This window comes from Ptychodera flava, chromosome 7 (assembly GCF_041260155.1).
Source record: "Ptychodera flava strain L36383 chromosome 7, AS_Pfla_20210202, whole genome shotgun sequence".
Taxonomy (NCBI): domain Eukaryota; kingdom Metazoa; phylum Hemichordata; class Enteropneusta; family Ptychoderidae; genus Ptychodera; species Ptychodera flava.
In genome coordinates, this window is record NC_091934.1 from 26,496,354 (window position 1) to 26,513,542 (window position 17,189).

General features: G+C 38.4%; 1 protein-coding gene across 1 annotated transcript; it reads left to right on the plus strand.

Moving 5' to 3' along the window:
- The first annotated feature begins 1,265 nt into the window (after positions 1-1,265).
- On the plus strand, positions 1,266-8,911 carry LOC139136184 (uncharacterized). Its single transcript, XM_070703932.1, has 6 exons — positions 1,266-1,469; positions 2,230-2,299; positions 2,624-2,899; positions 4,250-4,518; positions 6,859-7,205; positions 8,599-8,911. The coding sequence occupies exons 1-6, from the start codon at positions 1,395-1,397 to the stop codon at positions 8,612-8,614; spliced, it is 1,053 nt and encodes a 350-aa protein (XP_070560033.1). The 5' UTR covers positions 1,266-1,394; the 3' UTR covers positions 8,615-8,911.
- The last annotated feature ends 8,278 nt before the right edge of the window (positions 8,912-17,189 follow it).

The window sequence follows — 17,189 nt, forward strand, 5'->3', positions numbered from 1 at the left end:
CGGTCAATTCTACGATCGTTTATCTTTAGCAACATCTCATTTACCTCCGATCATTAGATGAGATTGACTTGTATGAATTCTGTTCACGGCCAACTTTTATAGTTTAATCGATTTCGCTGTAGGTCCAAAAAGTAAGGGGCGACAGCTTGGCCATTTCGACGTATCTATCTAATGTCACAAGGGGCTTGCGTCGATAGGTAATGCAAACAAACAAAGTTCACAAAAACGATTGACACAATAACGATGCAATGGAATAACCAATCAGGTCTCCCATCGCTTTAGGTGCTTTCCCGGCGTGTCTGCTCATAATATAGGCGCATCCATATCGGTCTCCATCGATGAACTCGAAAGTGTCCGGCTCGGTATTTACCAGTGACCAATTCCAGGGGGTGGGGGGCAAGAGCTCGTGCCAGCCTTGCCTCACTGGTAAATACCCAAAGCACGTTACTTCGTGCCAATAGTCGAGTAAGACTGTATGCAAATTAGGCAACCACAGCATGGTTAGATATATCACAGTCTCTCATGTTTGGGCTGTTATAAACCTATGTGAACACAGTTTTTCATATTAGGATTAAAGGACCGGCATATTCTAAAACACATCTGCGCAAACTCTGTCGAATGTTTTCAATGTTCTGAATTTTACAATATGATAATCTCAGCAACTGTTGCCATTTGACAGGGTAATGCACTATAGTCATTTTCATAAGACTTGCTCATTTTACCAACTCGTGTGAACACACTCTTTCACATATGAATACTTTCATGACATGGTCTCGTCATCCGACGGAATGACAATTACTATGGAACAAGAAACTTGGAAGAACCGCGATGAAATGTCATGAAACAAACCCTTTCTCAAATATTGTCTTGCTATGGAAGAATATTCCTCAGAACTCTCAAAGCCATGCCATCGCTAGTTTGTAGCTTGTCACTAGACTTGCAAAGAAAATTATGCTTTCATCTAACTTGCGTGTTTTAACCTACAGAGAATTGTACCTAATTTACGATCTAGAACAAATCAGAAAATGCGACAAAATCTTAAAACATACTTAGCGACTCCTACTTTTTGTGACTGGAGAGAGTATTCTAAAGTTTATAGCGTAAACAAAGTACAATAAAATATTAAAAAACTTTCATTTTAAAACTACCCATTACCTTAATCCCGTTTTCGCACCAGATGCAACAACAAAAATAATACAATATGTGTCGACTTAACCCTCTTGCATATGCAATTTCTATAAATGTAAATAACTTCGGTTCAAAGTGTTGCCATCAGTCTCATCGTTCTCCGAAGAAAGAACAACGTGCTACCAAGCTCCTACTGATCGAAGTGGTCCAGCGAAGAAAACTCGTTCTGTCTTGCGTCAAGCAAGCAAAAGTTTGGTATTATCAGTATGTGCAGAAGCCAACCATTGTTACTCCTGATCTTTCTGGTCGTTTTCGCCTGTAACGGCGTTAACGCAGCAAAAGTAAGATTGTCCGTTATTAATACTGTTTACTTTTTCACCCAGTCTCTGGGCTACCCGAAACTTGAGCAAATATTGTCCGCTTGTCCTTGTTCCTAGTTTACTTCAACATTAGATGTAAATGTTCGGAATGATATTTTATTCTTGATGCATACTCAGTAATAGCCATTCTTATTTGTAAATTCTGAAATGGGCAATGTCATTGAAAATGAAAATGATACAGTTTTATCCTACGCTTACTCACTGCAGTCACACAACATCACAACACTATGGGATAATTCAACCGAGCCTTTGTTTGGAGGAAAATGCCTCTTGCCCTATCTTTCTCTGATAATCCGAATGCCTGATGCGTTGTCAAATTTATGCAGATGCTAAATACTTGTGCAGTCTGGGTTTGCATATTTTGAGAACGTGCGGGAACAACTTACTTTTCTTATTTCAAAGTATGCATTTATATGTAACACTTAACTTAAAATGTTCTTGTTAAATGTTTCTTACCACAACTTGCGAACGCCGAGGTGCTGCCTCAACCTTTCGTCACCTCTTTCTGCAAACTTAGAATCATCGATAGTTTTAGCGGTTGCAGTTTATGTCTCAAAGCGCTATGTCACTTTAATCGCATATCGAATCTATCTGTAGCGGGGCGTGTAACTTCGAAGATGTAACCACATATTAATGATGTGTCTGTCGGGTCCCCTTTCTTTCTTCCTGACAATCTGTCTGTCTTTCTACTCTGTTACGTGCATGTTCCTGCTTTTTTCAGCTCCCGAGTACTGGTTCGAACGAGGACCTAGCACAACTTCCGGAACTCGAGCGAGAAACTAGACTATCTCGTAAGCTTTTGATCGTACTTCTGAATTGAGGCCGTTCTCCTTATCGGATACATGTATGAAATATAGTAGAACTGAGAGAAAGGTTACGACTATGAGTTTAAATTGAAGACAGTTTGGTCTCAGGGTTATTAGTGCAATATGGCATATGGATTAGTATTTCATGTATGCAGATTATATTAATGAGCATTGTTTCCCTTCACATTTTATCCTAACGATTCAATTAATGTAGAATATTCATGTACCTCGCATTTTCCATTGTATATATCAGGAGTGTGCGGAATTCTGTGGCTGACATGCGCATTATTTGCTTTACTTTCTCGGCAGCTCAACCCGCTGTAAACTCCGACATTCTTCTTATCTATGACAAAATGGTATTTCTGAGACTATGTTTGACATACATCAAATCTTGCAAGATATCGGTGTTGGGTTTCAGTGGTGGCGTCCTGTACGAATGGACTGTTGACTTCACTCTGGTTGGTATCTACTGCCAAGATATAGTGATTAGGGTATTCGAGAGAAACACAACATACAATTTAAGCATTGTGTACTACGACGATAGCGGCAACTCTGTTACGGAGGAACAGAAAACGATAGTCACCGGTGAGTGTAGCATATTATTTCAAAGACTTATCTGATATCTATTCAATTAGAGGAAGCAACACTACTGTAGATGATCAAAATGGCCTTACAACGTATGTATGTATGTATGTATGTATGTATGTATGTATGTATGTATGTATGTATGTATGTATGTATGTATGTATGTATGTATGTATGTATGTATGTATGTATGTATGTATGTATGTATGTATGTATGTATGTCATTTTCCCCAACACTAATCATGACCTGAGTTTAATTAGTCTAGAATATTCTCAAGGTTACTGCCCTTAACGACCTCACAACCTTGAATTCAATTAGTTATGTTTGGAATATTCTGGAAATTTAATTAGTTGTGCAAGAGAGATAATTTTAGAACAGTAATTAGCCGGTCAATAAAAGTTCTAGATTGTTCTTATATGCTCCTATGTAAGCACATGGGTATAAATAGGGACGTGCACAGCTTGCAGTCAGACATTTTGGGATCGTGTCTCTTGCGTGTTACTTCAAGACTTTTGAAACTCCAGCAGTATCATTTTCAAGACTTTTCAAGACCTTCACTGCCAACGCTGGATTTATACTGTGGACTTTGTGCAACTTCAAGCCTGCAAGCCAAAGGACTGTTCACTAATCCGACTGACTGTTACAACTCTGAGACTGGAGCTATGCCGTCCCAGCTGAGATAAGTAGTCTGTACACTTTTACAGTTTGTATTCGATCCCTGACTTAGCAATTGGTTTTATTTTTCGTAATAAATTTCATTTTATACGGAAACTACTGAGTTCACCCTTTTGTTCGTTTTCTACACATAACAAACTTTGGGGCTTGTCTGGGATTTGACATGCTAATTACTGTTCTAAAATGATCTCTCATACACAACTAATTAAATTTCCAGAACATTCCAAACATGACTAATTGAATTCAAGGTTGTGAGGTCGTTATGGGCGGTGACCCTGAGAATATTCTAGACTACTTAAACTCAGGTCATGATGAGTGTGGGGCAAAATGACATACATAACGATGTATTTATGTATGTATCAATGTATCATTGTATCTATGGGCGTAACTCGAAATGAATTTCACTCTGCGGATTACAACATAGTTTCAGTAACATAGTCTGCTACAACATAGTAGTAGAAAATGGTTCTTGCTAATTTATCTTTTCATCGCCCGCAGTGTAATACAATTCCTCTGTTAACGACACCAGTAAAAGGTATTAAAGATCTTGTCTTTCTCTTTTGTTGATGATGACTTTATTGAAGCAATTCCGATGTTGTTAGTAGGCTACCAGTTCATATCAGCTATAGTTCCGAAGGTGACATAAGAGTGGTGTACTTTCACACATTGTGTAGGAATTGACAGCTGTCCGGTGGCATGTGTGTATGGTGAACCTCACTTCCGGACGTACGATGGCTTTAGATACCCTTACCAGGGCGACGAGGGCTGTCTCATCACGCTGACTATGGACTGTCGTGAACGTGACAAAGGAACATTAACAGTACAAATCGATTTGGAAAAGTCTCCATTGAGCACTGATGCTAGTTTGAAAACAAGACTTAAGTCTGTCCGCATCTTAGCTTATGGTAGGTTGTATCGGATGATGAAAGGCGGCATTGTAGAGGTGAGTTTCGGTGAGGACTTGGAAGGGAAGGACCTGTCCCATATACCATATAATGTATTTGTATCTGCTGTCTGAAAAGACATTCAAAAGTTATTTGAGTGGAAGAATTGTCATATATTGTACGTTTTGATAAAGCACCCCTGCTACAGCCTTATCTTGAAAACTCCTGCCCGGAAGGGTAAATATCCCGAACCTCTCTTTAATGACAAAATTAAATACATTCGAAGTGAACATTTGCAAACAGTCTGTGATATGATTTAAAGTTATCTTGTAACCTAAAGAGAAGCTAGAACTTTATTTCTCTTCTGACAACCCGACATTGACGTCTAGCATTAACGACTAGCTCAAAAAATTAAAGAAACTTTTTTTACATAGTCTGAATCATCTTCAGGAACGTGTAATTTTAAGAGGCACATAACATGACAAGAACCCCGACCTGTCGTTGATATTATTGACAGCTTTGGTGATTCGGATGAGACTTGCCTTGCGCTAATTTTATGTGTCAGGCAGCCTGAAGTTACTCCGAAACAAAGTTAAAATTGGAAAAACACATCATTCTACAATTTCTTCTTTCTTTCAAATATGGTTAAACTTGCATGGGGGAAGGAGGGAAAATCCCCTTAGTAGCCGCTACTTCATATGTACTCCAATAGAAAGGTAAAAGGGAAGTGTTCCCAAATGGATCACCTTTTTACGATAAACACCCTAAACGTTGGTCGACATTGCATTCAAAACGTAAACAAGGGTTCAGCACATATAGCAAAGGCCCCTGCTTTAGGAAACCTTCAGAGGCAGCAATAGATTACGTGTCGGTGAGAAGTATATGCGTGGGCGCAGTTAAACATGTAAGGAAGAATGAGTAAACCGATGTAGCTTTGTAAACGTTAGTACCCTTTTACGGTAAACGACCTGATGATATTCACCAAAGTTGTCAAGTTCAACCGCCCCCGTAAGGGGGGGGGGGCGATACACAAGGCGTATTTTAACTCCGGCCGCCTTGAATGGTAGACCCTAAGTGTCATTGAACAACCGTATCTTGTCAATTTAGAGTCCTTAAACTGAGTGTCTTATTTTAACTTTAAATCCCAAATAACAGGTCAGTTTGTGATTATATATGGTTAGAAGATTTCAACTTGGGCGTGTGGAAATTTTGAAAGCTTCCTCCTGGCTTTTTATTGAGAAAACTTAGGTTAAATTTTATGATTGGTGAAGATTGCCCACAAAACAAACAAATAAGAAAAAAAAACAGTTTGGTTATCGAGAATATCTTCCCGAAAACAAATACATTATCAATAGTTTCGCATTATGAATAGTGTCACAAATGATACTCATGCATCTACGCGGGAAAATCTAAGTAATGTGTCGGTGAGAAGTATATGCGTGGGCGCAGTTAAACATGTAAGGAGGAATGAGTAAACCGATGTAGCTTTGTAAACGTAATTATTTGCAAAGGAGAACGAGAAATGCTTGTAGGACGTTTTAATAATAGACATTTAAGCCCCTTACCTGTGACTTTTGAAATATGTTCATGTATTTATGTGATATGGTTTTAACGTTCAATTACTGGCCATGTCAAATGTCAAGTCTTCAACCTGCCGATCACACTGTATCAATGTACAGTGAGATGCTAATTATTGACTGTTGAATTGAAGGAGAATTCATAAGCAAAAATACCAATGTTTATGGTAGATAATGCAATTTAATTGTGTGGTGATAAGGCTAATACGTTACATTCAGTGAGAATCACAAGGAAATTATGAAAAATTTTCGAGAACCCGGCAAAATAATGAAAATATTCTCAACAAATGAAGGTTTTCCCTTTTCAGCAAGTGTCGGATATCCTATCAAATAACCCTAATTTTTAAAATTCTCCCTAAACATGGTCAATGAAATGTCAAATCCCTCTCTATTGTTCTCAACCTCTTTGTCAATATTCATACATATGTGAGCAGAGCCTTCATGCCAGGCTTTGTGTTGCATTTATGATACACTCCTTTGTGAAACTCTGGGTTGATGAAATTAACCTATAAGCAAACATTTTGGCTACACCCATGATGAACTCGTTAAAATGCATTTGTCCTTGTTTTGCCCATTTCTCATTTTCTTTCCGTCATTCGAGTGTGAAGGGGGATATCCGTCTAACATTTGATTGTCAGTAAAGCATCAATGCCCACACTTGACATCCAATTGTAAAGTCTTCAACTCTGCTGCCAGGTGATCGGGTACCGTGCGTTGTGGGTTCCAGCCCGATTGAAAACCCATCGTATTCAATGTCCACGCTACCCGTTTTGTTTCACTAGATCCAGGGCTCGCGCCTTAAAATGTTATGTACTATTTCAGGATAAGAGCACACCTACAGGTACAGTCACAGTGACTAGTTTCCCATATCATGCTGAAAATGTCACAGTTTTGAAGACCATATTGTTGACGTATGAAGATGGCGCCCAGGTCGATCACACCATTCACTTCTTCGTTCATGGGTATGGCATCGTCGAGTTCAACGGCAAGTTCAGGCTGTACTTCTTCCTGACCGATCCATTTTGGCTCGGTGGCAACAAAATATGCGGAATGTTTGGCACACCAGACAGTCCACCGAATGTTGCGAACGACTTCTTGTTGAAGAACGGCACCAACATACCAACAAGCAAAGGAAATGCTGAGGCGTTTGGAGATAACTGGACACGATTGTAAGATATTGCTTTTTTGTACTGGTGGATAGTTTTTATGGTGTATAGACTTGTCCCCGAGGTTATCTGAAGCCCAGTTTAGCGAAGTAATTATTGCTTTGGTTAAGTGTGTGCGCGATGTATGATAGTGAGTATTTATGTGGGAATGCTTTGTGAACCCTACGTCGTATGGAGGTATCCCGGCCAAAAATTACAACAACTGAGTTCGGTTAATCCTTTTGTGAGTGGGGAATTAGCCTAACGGTTTTGACTGCTGATGCCTTCGCTAGGTGAATCGATGTTGTGACCTGAGCTCAATTCAGATAGAGGATTAACTGAATTTACCAAACACGAAAATTCGAAATAATCTATTTTTCTATGGTACGTGATAGTACAGTCGCATTTTGTCCGTCAGACGAATTCACAGCCGGAGCGTTCACTTGTGCCAATATAGTGAATTCCACAAAAATATTTGTACACTTCGGAGTTGATAGCGTCGAAACATTCAAAATGTATTGATAATTATTTTTGTTCTTATGCGTTCACGATGCTAATGGTCGCTTCACTTTTAGACATTTTCATCAACGTTTACAGGGTCAAAGCAGCTCTTTGACCTTTTTAAAAGAACAAGAATACATGATATTCTGGTAGCAAATCACCCAGTGTACAAAATGGTGACGATTCATAACTGGAAAAGTGTATAATTACCATTTTGCTAAATGCAAACAGAAGATTTATATGTAACATCTGGACAAAACGACAAAACGCAGTTCTACCTTCCCACTCGCTTTCCTGTGACAATTAGACATTATCGTCGCAAATGCTGAATCTTTTAGTTTGGGAAATTTTATGCATATTTAGGTGTTTACATTTCATTTTCTGTGGCACGACCAGAATTGCTCTCGTTAAAATTAAAGATTTGATTTTGCTAACATAGTGAACATGGCCGCAAGTAGCCATTTTTGAATTTCAAGATGGGGTTCAATATCGATCGCTTAACTGAATTGCTTTTCTCGCCAAAAGTGTGCAGTTGGCTCCTTAATGGTCATTGTTCATTATTATAGAAAATAATTTAAATCATTATCAAGCATTCAAGAGATATATGCATAAGAACAAAACACATATACACATACACACACATATATATATATATATATATATATATATATATATATATATATTTTCTTGTTTTCACACATATTTATTCACTGTGACAATTTGATTTCACATGATTTACCATTTCTACACGACCATTTCAAGTTGGTGTACTCGTCTAATTTTTCAGCTTTATGATCGTTAGATTCAATATTAGTCATATCCTAAGAATATGTGACAAAGTTTATGAGCGGCATATTTATACCAAAAGACCATAATACGGTATGTTGTTTACTTTGATCGGTTTTCTCTTTTACAGCTGTCCATCGTCATAAAGAGTTACCTGTCTGGAAGAACCAAGCGAATCTTTCACTAACGCAGTAAAATATGGAGATTCAACAAATTACAAAAATGGTGGCGGAAGTACATAAAGGAATACATACCAGTGAATAATCCTTTATCGTTCGAACAGTACGAGTAATTACAAATTCGGGAAGATGATTCTTCAACAAGTATAACTTTTCAGCGACCGCGTGAAAATATTTCTATTAATATTTATCGATTTCGGGGGAATTTAAATTTAAAGGTATTTCAATTAATTTCTGGTATTGTGGTCGCAATAAAGCAAAGGTAAACAAAAACGAAACACGTTGCTTGTTTTGTTTTCTGGCTACACCCAGCAAATACCCAGAAAGGATACAAATACTCCTTTTGTTGTGATGTGCTTTAATGACGTTGACTTTTTAAATGGTCTTGACTTCGTAAATAGGTTTTCATCCGCCGATTTTGAAATCTCACGAGATTCCCGAAGTCAGATGGGTCAGTATACGTCAATAAATAGAAACCCATTTAAAGCAAGTCAAATTTTGCATACAAATAGGTATACTATCAGTGACTTGAGTTTCATACCGCCATTAACACTGTTGTCTTTTTCCCTAAACCCATAGTTTTCAAGTTAGTTTTTAGGTTCCTAGGAGTAACTTACTTCGTGAATGTTACAGTCATGATTAAATCGCATACACGATTTGATTGTCTTCTTGATCTGCGAAGGTGTTTGATATATATTTCCCCTTCCAAATCACTAATGGAAAATATAGGTCTATCCCACCATAGATAATACATAAGTACAGGTATTGCTCCTACTAATAGACTATATTAAAAAGACGATATTTAGAAAATATAAAATGTGGATGAAAATTAAATGAAATGCTGATGAAAGGCAGATGACATGAAGATGAGAACAGGGTGAAATGGTAATTCAATAAAGATGTAAGGCAGAAAAAAACGCAAAAAGGTTAGTGTTGCATGGTGATCGTACATTAAAAACTAAAAATGTAAGTATATATAAGCATATTTTTAAATCTGGCATGTTCTAGAACGTTCTAGAACGTTTGGCATTTCTAAGTGACAGTGTTACTAAATAATTAGTCATTCGTGTGACGCAGCTAACCATTATGTTGACAATATTGGAATTTGAATTGTATTTATTCAACATTTAGGTGGCATGGTAAGACGAAAACTTCACTGCGGACAATGCTTATCAATGCATCTTTGCATGCTAGGAAACGTTGCATACTGCAAAAAAGCAAACGTTTAAGTTTAAAGCACAAAAACTTAGAATACAGTATGAAATGAAGAGAAAAACACCACAATCAAATTATCGGCATAAGCTTCTCCTGATGCCAATACAACTTGATCAAAAAGTACATACTAAACACTCATATTTGCAGCTGTGTGTGTATTCATAAGATATTGTTGAACTGTAAAATTCTACATGGTATATATGACAAACAAACAGAGAAGTATTTCCTATAAATACTGCTCAAACATTTAATGGTCAGAAAAGCGTTGCTCATCTCAAAGGCTTACTCGTTTCCAGCAACTGATGCCTATCTATAAATTTATGAAACTAACGACGGTCGGCCTCGATTATAAATTGTCTATGCATGAAAGAATTAATTGCAGTTAGGAATACGGACGAAAGAGGCATAACTGAAGAATAGATTTATTCAAAGTCCAGAGAGGGAGCACTGAGTTTCGAATTAATACTCTTGACAGGTAAAAATACAAAAACCACCACAACGTACTGTTAAACAGGGAGAACGGTTGAAAGATCAATATTTTTGGCCAATATGTTGACACTATATTTTCAACAAAATGGCATGTCACAAGTTTTGACTTGGGTGCCAAAATTTGTGTCACTGTGAACGCAGGGGTCAATCGTCTACATTAATATCAACAGTTCATCGTTCAAAAAGCTACATGAGTCTACAATTGTCGATACGTGGCACCCCCTTGGACAAAAGCTCATCCTTTTGGAGAGGGTATTTTCTAAGATTTGTACAAACATCAATTTCATTACTTGTTGTCTTTCATTTCATCTACCCCTACCTTTGGTTTGACAAACAGAACAATAGAAGTAAGTTAAAACTGACTCTAGAGAAACAGTCCAACTAAAATGTCCGATCATAACTCTTTTCTTGTTGTAGACTTAAATATTCAGGCAACCATTCCATCACAATAAAGGCATGGTCTTCTAACCTTTAAGGTAATATGCACCTCGAAAGTGAAAGACTTAAACTTTTGCTCTAACTTTCCTCAAGGAATCTTTCAATCATTCTCTTTCAAAATCAAGAATAAAAATAGGGGGTCACCGTGCAAATTTTGGTACTAGAGAAACAAATAACCCAAGATTTACCGATATTAGAAATTCAAAATGGGCGCCATCCCTGTGTTAACTCTATGGCGAAAAATAAAATATTTTCGAATTTCAAAAAACTAAGCCCGTGAAAAAATTTCTTTCACCAAGAGCTTTAAAATGAACCCCCACATGTGGTATATCAGAAGAGAATTGTAAAAGTTTGAGAGTCCGAATGTCTGTCCCCGAGGTGCGTTCTACCTTAAGGAGGCATATGATTATCCCAACAGAGGTACATATGTAGCGGTAGTTTCATCTGCTCTTACGGAACTCTTATGCATTACGAGACATGCCGTCCAGCGAATTGTCCAAATATCAGATGGGTCAATTGAAACAAATGAAACTTCACTGGTAAGGTAATGTGGCATTGTCTATTTTCAGCCGACACCAGAAACCCTTTTCTCGACATACCCTATTTTCTTAGACGAAGGATACATGCTTCATTTCCAACAGCAGTTGTGCATGGGTGATGTAGAGTAAACTCATTCATACTATCATTATGTTGCCTGAAAACACCACCGTGTTAAGTACGTGTTGCAGTTGTCTGTAAATTGAGACTCTTCCCCTAAAAATATTGCCTGCACTTTGTAACTTCAAAAATTGTTACGATTGACATCAATGTCAATATTCATCATGTATATCTTTACTGGAGAATAACATCAAGTGTGAAAATCAGTAATGAAGTAAAATAAAAATGCTATAGTTTCTGTACCTGCAGTCATATTATTGTATTATCATTTTATGCAGCAAGCTCAATTTCTTTCTATTAGTCCTTCAAGTTTTTAATCCAAATTAACTTACGTAAAAAAGTTTGTTATTCAAATATTACCAGTCGTGCGATCAGTGACATTTTTTCAGAATTATTTTGTGGTGTCCGTCAGGGGCAACCATTATATCATATTTATTCATCACTTGTGTAGAAATTCTTTCACACTAAATCGGAGCCATCACACAAATATCAAGGGCATTATGCTCAGCGATAAAGAATCGTTGATTAGGCATATGATACATTTGTAATCTTGGATGGTTACGAAAACCGTTTGCTTTTTCCGTGACATTTTAGACGCATTATCACTTTTGTCTTGTCTTCGCATTAACTGTGAGAAAACACAGCTGGTCTGGATAGGTTCTAAGCGCCATTCAAGGGATATTATGCTACTAGTAAAAATATTACCTTAGGTTAACGAACTATTTCCTGTACTTGGTATTTAATTTAGTGTTGATTTAGATGGCGTCCGATGTCTTTATGCTGTAAATTATTGTAATCAAAGCTCTTGCCTTACCTAAAGTATATTCAGTGACATGTCATTTATTCGTTACCGCATATGTCTAACAACTATTGAATGGCAGCGTCAAAGGTTTTCTTTAAATTTATTTGGAATTCAAAAGAAGATAAAGAAAATAGAGTAAGTCTCTGTTGTGACTATCAGCACAATGGGTTGCGAATGACACTGCTCTTGTCTTTCCACGAAGCAGTGCATGTATTCATAGATTATTATATTACCATACCCTGCCCGTCGCATTTTGATTGCTCGAGCTGAACCACGTGACTGACCACAAATACACAGTAATGGTTTGTTTACATGCCCGTGAATATGAATAATAAGATTAACAACTGAAAGTATCGTAACTTTATACCTCAAACGTAAATCATAATCAATCATAAAATAAAATGGAGCACTTGTAGGTCAAGTTGAGATACTTTTTTCTGAAAACATCTCCGGATTTGCCATTTTTTTACAGCGCACGTGACAGTGCGTCGCGTATTGGTCAGTTTCTGGGGCCCAGTTGTCGTTCGCACCTGAAATTTTCGGAAATTTTGACGGTTTTCTTAGGTTCGCTGATAATATAATGGAAATAACAGAATCCGCTCTGACCATTAACGTTTATTTGTGGGCACGGGCTCGGCAAGCCTCGCCCGTTAATTTTTGGCTTTCCTCTCGCCCTTGCCCACAAATAAACGTTAATGGTCAGCGCGTCGCCCGTTATTTCTATAATATTCAATCAAGATTCTCAATTTGGCTAGACCGTCTACGGTCTGAGGTGGCATCAATCCCACTTACCGTGCACATCTCCTGCTGAGCAAACAATATAGTTTGCTATTTCAGACATAATGTTTGGTACTCTGTTTTACTTAGTTGGTCTAAAACGCTTTGTAAGAAATTGATTATGTATGTTGTCTATGTACTTTGTTTAACCTTTAAATGAAGGTGAGTAATAATACATTGTTTTATACAACTTGGTATCACAAAGGAGAAAATTGTGTATCAGATCTTGTTGATGGAACTGGCGCTATTTCGACACTCTATGATGTTTGTGATATATAAAGATTACAACGAACTGTCCCAAACATTTGGGGTTGATATAAATGCAATCCCTAAACTTTGGCTTAGAAAAAATACGTGAGTCACATTTTGAAGTTGTATATTCTTCCTATTATTTTTCTGTCCAAATGATCACGTGATTGTACTGCACTATTTGAGCTATTTGTAAAGAAACGCATAAAACCAAATGAGGTGTAAACCAAGGTGGAAACTTCTTTTGGGGAACTTTGAGCTCAAGCTGCATATCTGTTCACCATTTGTTGTCACAAAGGACTCTTCTGTACGCAATTTGCATTACAGAATATTAATAGAATTCTTACGACAAGCACATGTTTTTAAGGTAGCATTCCAGCTTTGCGACGACTTCTTTTCAAATGTGAATTTTACCATCAAGTTGTGTATTTCTACCCAAGTATTATATATCACCGGAAAGCTATTTCTATGAATTTTTTGGTTTGAGCGAAAAAATTAATGGGCGATGAATTTTTGTGAAGATTTTAGTGAAAGTGAAAAGAAATTGGGTAAACTGACGTAAAAAAGTTTAAGTCAGAGCGGAAGGGGGCTATCGTCTAGGTGTCAACGAGTAATTGTACTTCAGAATACTGGCTACAAAACCGTGTCTCAGATTTTTGAAAAAGCCTTAGTTTTTTCACAGTGTTCAATCAAAGTTTATGAACCGCTTAGTCTCACAATGCCGTCTAATTAACCAGCGATAACTCGACTCTAAGGACCCACATTAAAAAAACTGAGACAGTATTTTAGAGACAACCTATTCAACAAACATCGGTGAAAATCTGGTGGACTTGCGTTCGTGTGTTCTCTTTTGAGCGTGCTGCAAAGTGACAAAATGCTGAACTAATAAAAAGGCGATTTAGTAAATTGGTTCGGTTTTGTCCTTATGAATGGCCATAAACAATTTACTCGACAGATAAAACACCAAAACAAGATAGTGTTATCAACTTTTCAGCCCAAACAGTATTTTCACTCATTGAAATCAATGTCAACGGTTGAAATAACGCTTAGGGCGATTTGGGAGCGATGTTTCCTCTCAGAGCACAATGTACACAGTGGCCTATGACTAAATCATAGACAGTAGAAGGTCTGACTATGACTAAATAAACTTGAGGAGGGCCCAGGAAGGGATTAGGCCAAAAAAAGAAAAAGAAATGTTTCTGGTCAGCGCGCGCGTCACTTAAACAACAGCGCGTCACCCTTTTTTTCTGTTTGTGGCCGGCGGCCGTGGCTGACACCAAACCAAAATGGCTGAAGAGAAAGAGAAAATTCTTTGGGAGGCATGATCAGTGACTGCATGAACAGTATATATGTGACTTTATTGATAAAACTATAAAACTGACCCTCCTCCCTCCCTTGAGGGAAAAAAAATAAAAAAATAAAAAAAAATAAAATGCGCGTCGCCGCACCATTTTTTAAAGGAGGACCTGACCAGAAACATTTCTTTTTTTTTTGGCCTTATGCATAATTATGACGGATTAGCTGTAAGATTTAGACAGAGTATTAACTGTTCGACCTAACTGTTGGGACTGCTACGGCATCTCGATGCCGTCTACACAAGCGTAAATGTACAATGTAATTTTGTGTAAGAATTTCGATCTCGGAAAAGGGTTCATAGGCGCGGAAGGTTCTGATTGAGCGATCCCGATGATGAGTGACATAGCGAATGGAATATTGGTTGACAACACAACAAAAATACCTGCATTTATATGTAGATATAGATTGGCAGTGTCCGTGATCATGAGGGTAAAAACCGACCTCCATGCTGTGTTTCAATCAGCTGCTATTTTTTTACGAACTTCACGCGCCTAAAAAACAGATTACGTATACAAATTCACTTTGCGCGTTCGGTCCGAAGACAGCATGCGCAATTTCTAAACAGCTATACCTGTATATTGAAATGCACATTTTTTGATATAGGGGAGTGTCACCTGTTTCCGATCGAGGAGAAGGGTCCTTGGTCTTTGTGCAGGCAATCAGATGAAGGTTAGTACTTGTCAAGGACGTCAAGTTGGTGACTGCCTTCTAGTTAGTTATGCCACACCCAGAACCAAATCCGCATCCCAAGCTATACTTCAGTACTTATCATAATGTTTGCTTCAATGTTGCGACTTATAGACCGCTCCAGATCAATTTTACATCTATCGGGTGGCGTGAGAGGTAATCGGAATGTCCGACTGACCAGAAAATCAACGGAATCGCTGAGAAGGCCATCACCAGTGCCAAGGTCAAATGACAGTCGTGACATACGCACCCAAAATCAACGGGCCTTCTCTGGTTGCAATCTGAGTTTACAGTCGCAGTCCAACCAACATGCAGCACAGGCGAAAAGGACGAAAGACGAAAATCTCCGAGTCGTCAAAAATGGTGCTCGTCAATGAAATCATGTCTGATGATACGAAGTTGTTGAATCTTCTTGAAGACCTGCGAGACGTTGGAGGCTCACATTGATGAATGGCGTACCTGCGAATTTAGAAAAAATCGCGGAACGGATATCATACATAATCCGTACCAGTTACGGGTGAGGTATAATGTTCGCTGCACATATTTATGGACATTTTTGCAATTGTGTTCATTTAACTACCGTAACTGTCATAGACTTGGTTCAAGTCTGTGATTTGTGAATGTTTGAGTGGAGTGAACGCAATGATTTGTATTCTGCTTTCATGTGAAACGCGCGCGTGAGTGGACGCGATGAGTGGAGTGAACCACGGTCCCTGGGACCGTGAGTGAACGCTATACAGCGGAGTTTCACCCGGAATCACAGACTTGGCTTTCTTGCAGGATCTGCGTTGCTATAAATTATTCATGAGATGACGTTTTCTTTACTCATATGTTATTCATAAGATGGCATCACTAAATTTTACACATTGGGAGGAGTTACTAATTGACCCAAACGAGACGTGCATAAAACTCACATGGCGTTGTTGACAAAATGTCGAGTGCGATCACTCCCACAAAAGTCAGCACGACCTCTGTTGTATCACCGAAAACGCGTGAAAATATCTGTGTTGTTTGTGGGGCCCATGTTGCAAAATGCGCAAATTGTCGCCGGTTATTCAAGGATGGAAAAAGACACCGTCCTTACAGTTGTAGCGTGATCTCTTACGTGCCCAAAGCGATGGAAATCAAAACAATGTGGGGCGACTTCGTATGTCAGTGATTTTCCGCTGCCGGTTGGTGCGTAGACAAACACATCTTTTCCCTCAATGTAACTCTCAACAAGCTTTCTTTGGTAATCTCGCATGATTAGCGCTGATCGACCGATCAGTTGTAAAACGCGGTTGATGTACGAACTTGATGCCATTATTCGCCCGATATAAAACGTACTCGATGTCTGGCTTTGCACGGAGATGACAACAAACTTTTTAATACATGCAGAGGTTTATTAGCATGCGTTCTTCTTATTGGCCAGAATAACGGCGGGGGCTGTCAATCATTTTGTATTTGCCCCCACGTCACTGAGTACACAGTCCGTCTCACCGCCTGTATTTTGCAAGAAGTCCAAGTCGGTGAATCCGGCAGAAACTAACTCACTACTGCGCAGACTCAAACATGACGCATTCAATCGCTGGGAAAACCTGGCGTGAGCTGTCAAATTCCGAATAGGTTTGTACGAAATAGGAGAGACACAAGAGAAACTATTATAAATGATTTTATTTTTTTAAAATTCACCGGTTTGAACCAAGTCTATAACTGTCATTACTTCTCTTATTTACTGTCCGTCCGTCCGTCCGTCTGTCCGTCTGTCCGTCTGTCCGTCTGTCTGTCTGTCTGTCTGTCTGTAAGTATGACAGGGATTTCACTAAGTTTTGAAGTAGGGGGCTAAAATAAAAATGTAGGCGGCTTGCAGATGCGTGCCACGACCACCAAGCT

What these genes read in the sequence shown, in the direction of transcription:
- LOC139136184 (XM_070703932.1), top strand. Translation starts at nt 1,395, where the DNA reads ATGTGCAGAAGCCAACCATTGTTACTCCTGATCTTTCTGGTCGTTTTC. An exon ending in ACGGCGTTAACGCAGCAAAA is followed by an intron (nt 1,470 to 2,229) that starts GTAAGATTGTCC and finishes TGCTTTTTTCAG; the next exon opens with CTCCCGAGTACTGGTTCGAA. An exon ending in TGAAAGGCGGCATTGTAGAG is followed by an intron (nt 4,519 to 6,858) that starts GTGAGTTTCGGT and finishes GTACTATTTCAG; the next exon opens with GATAAGAGCACACCTACAGG.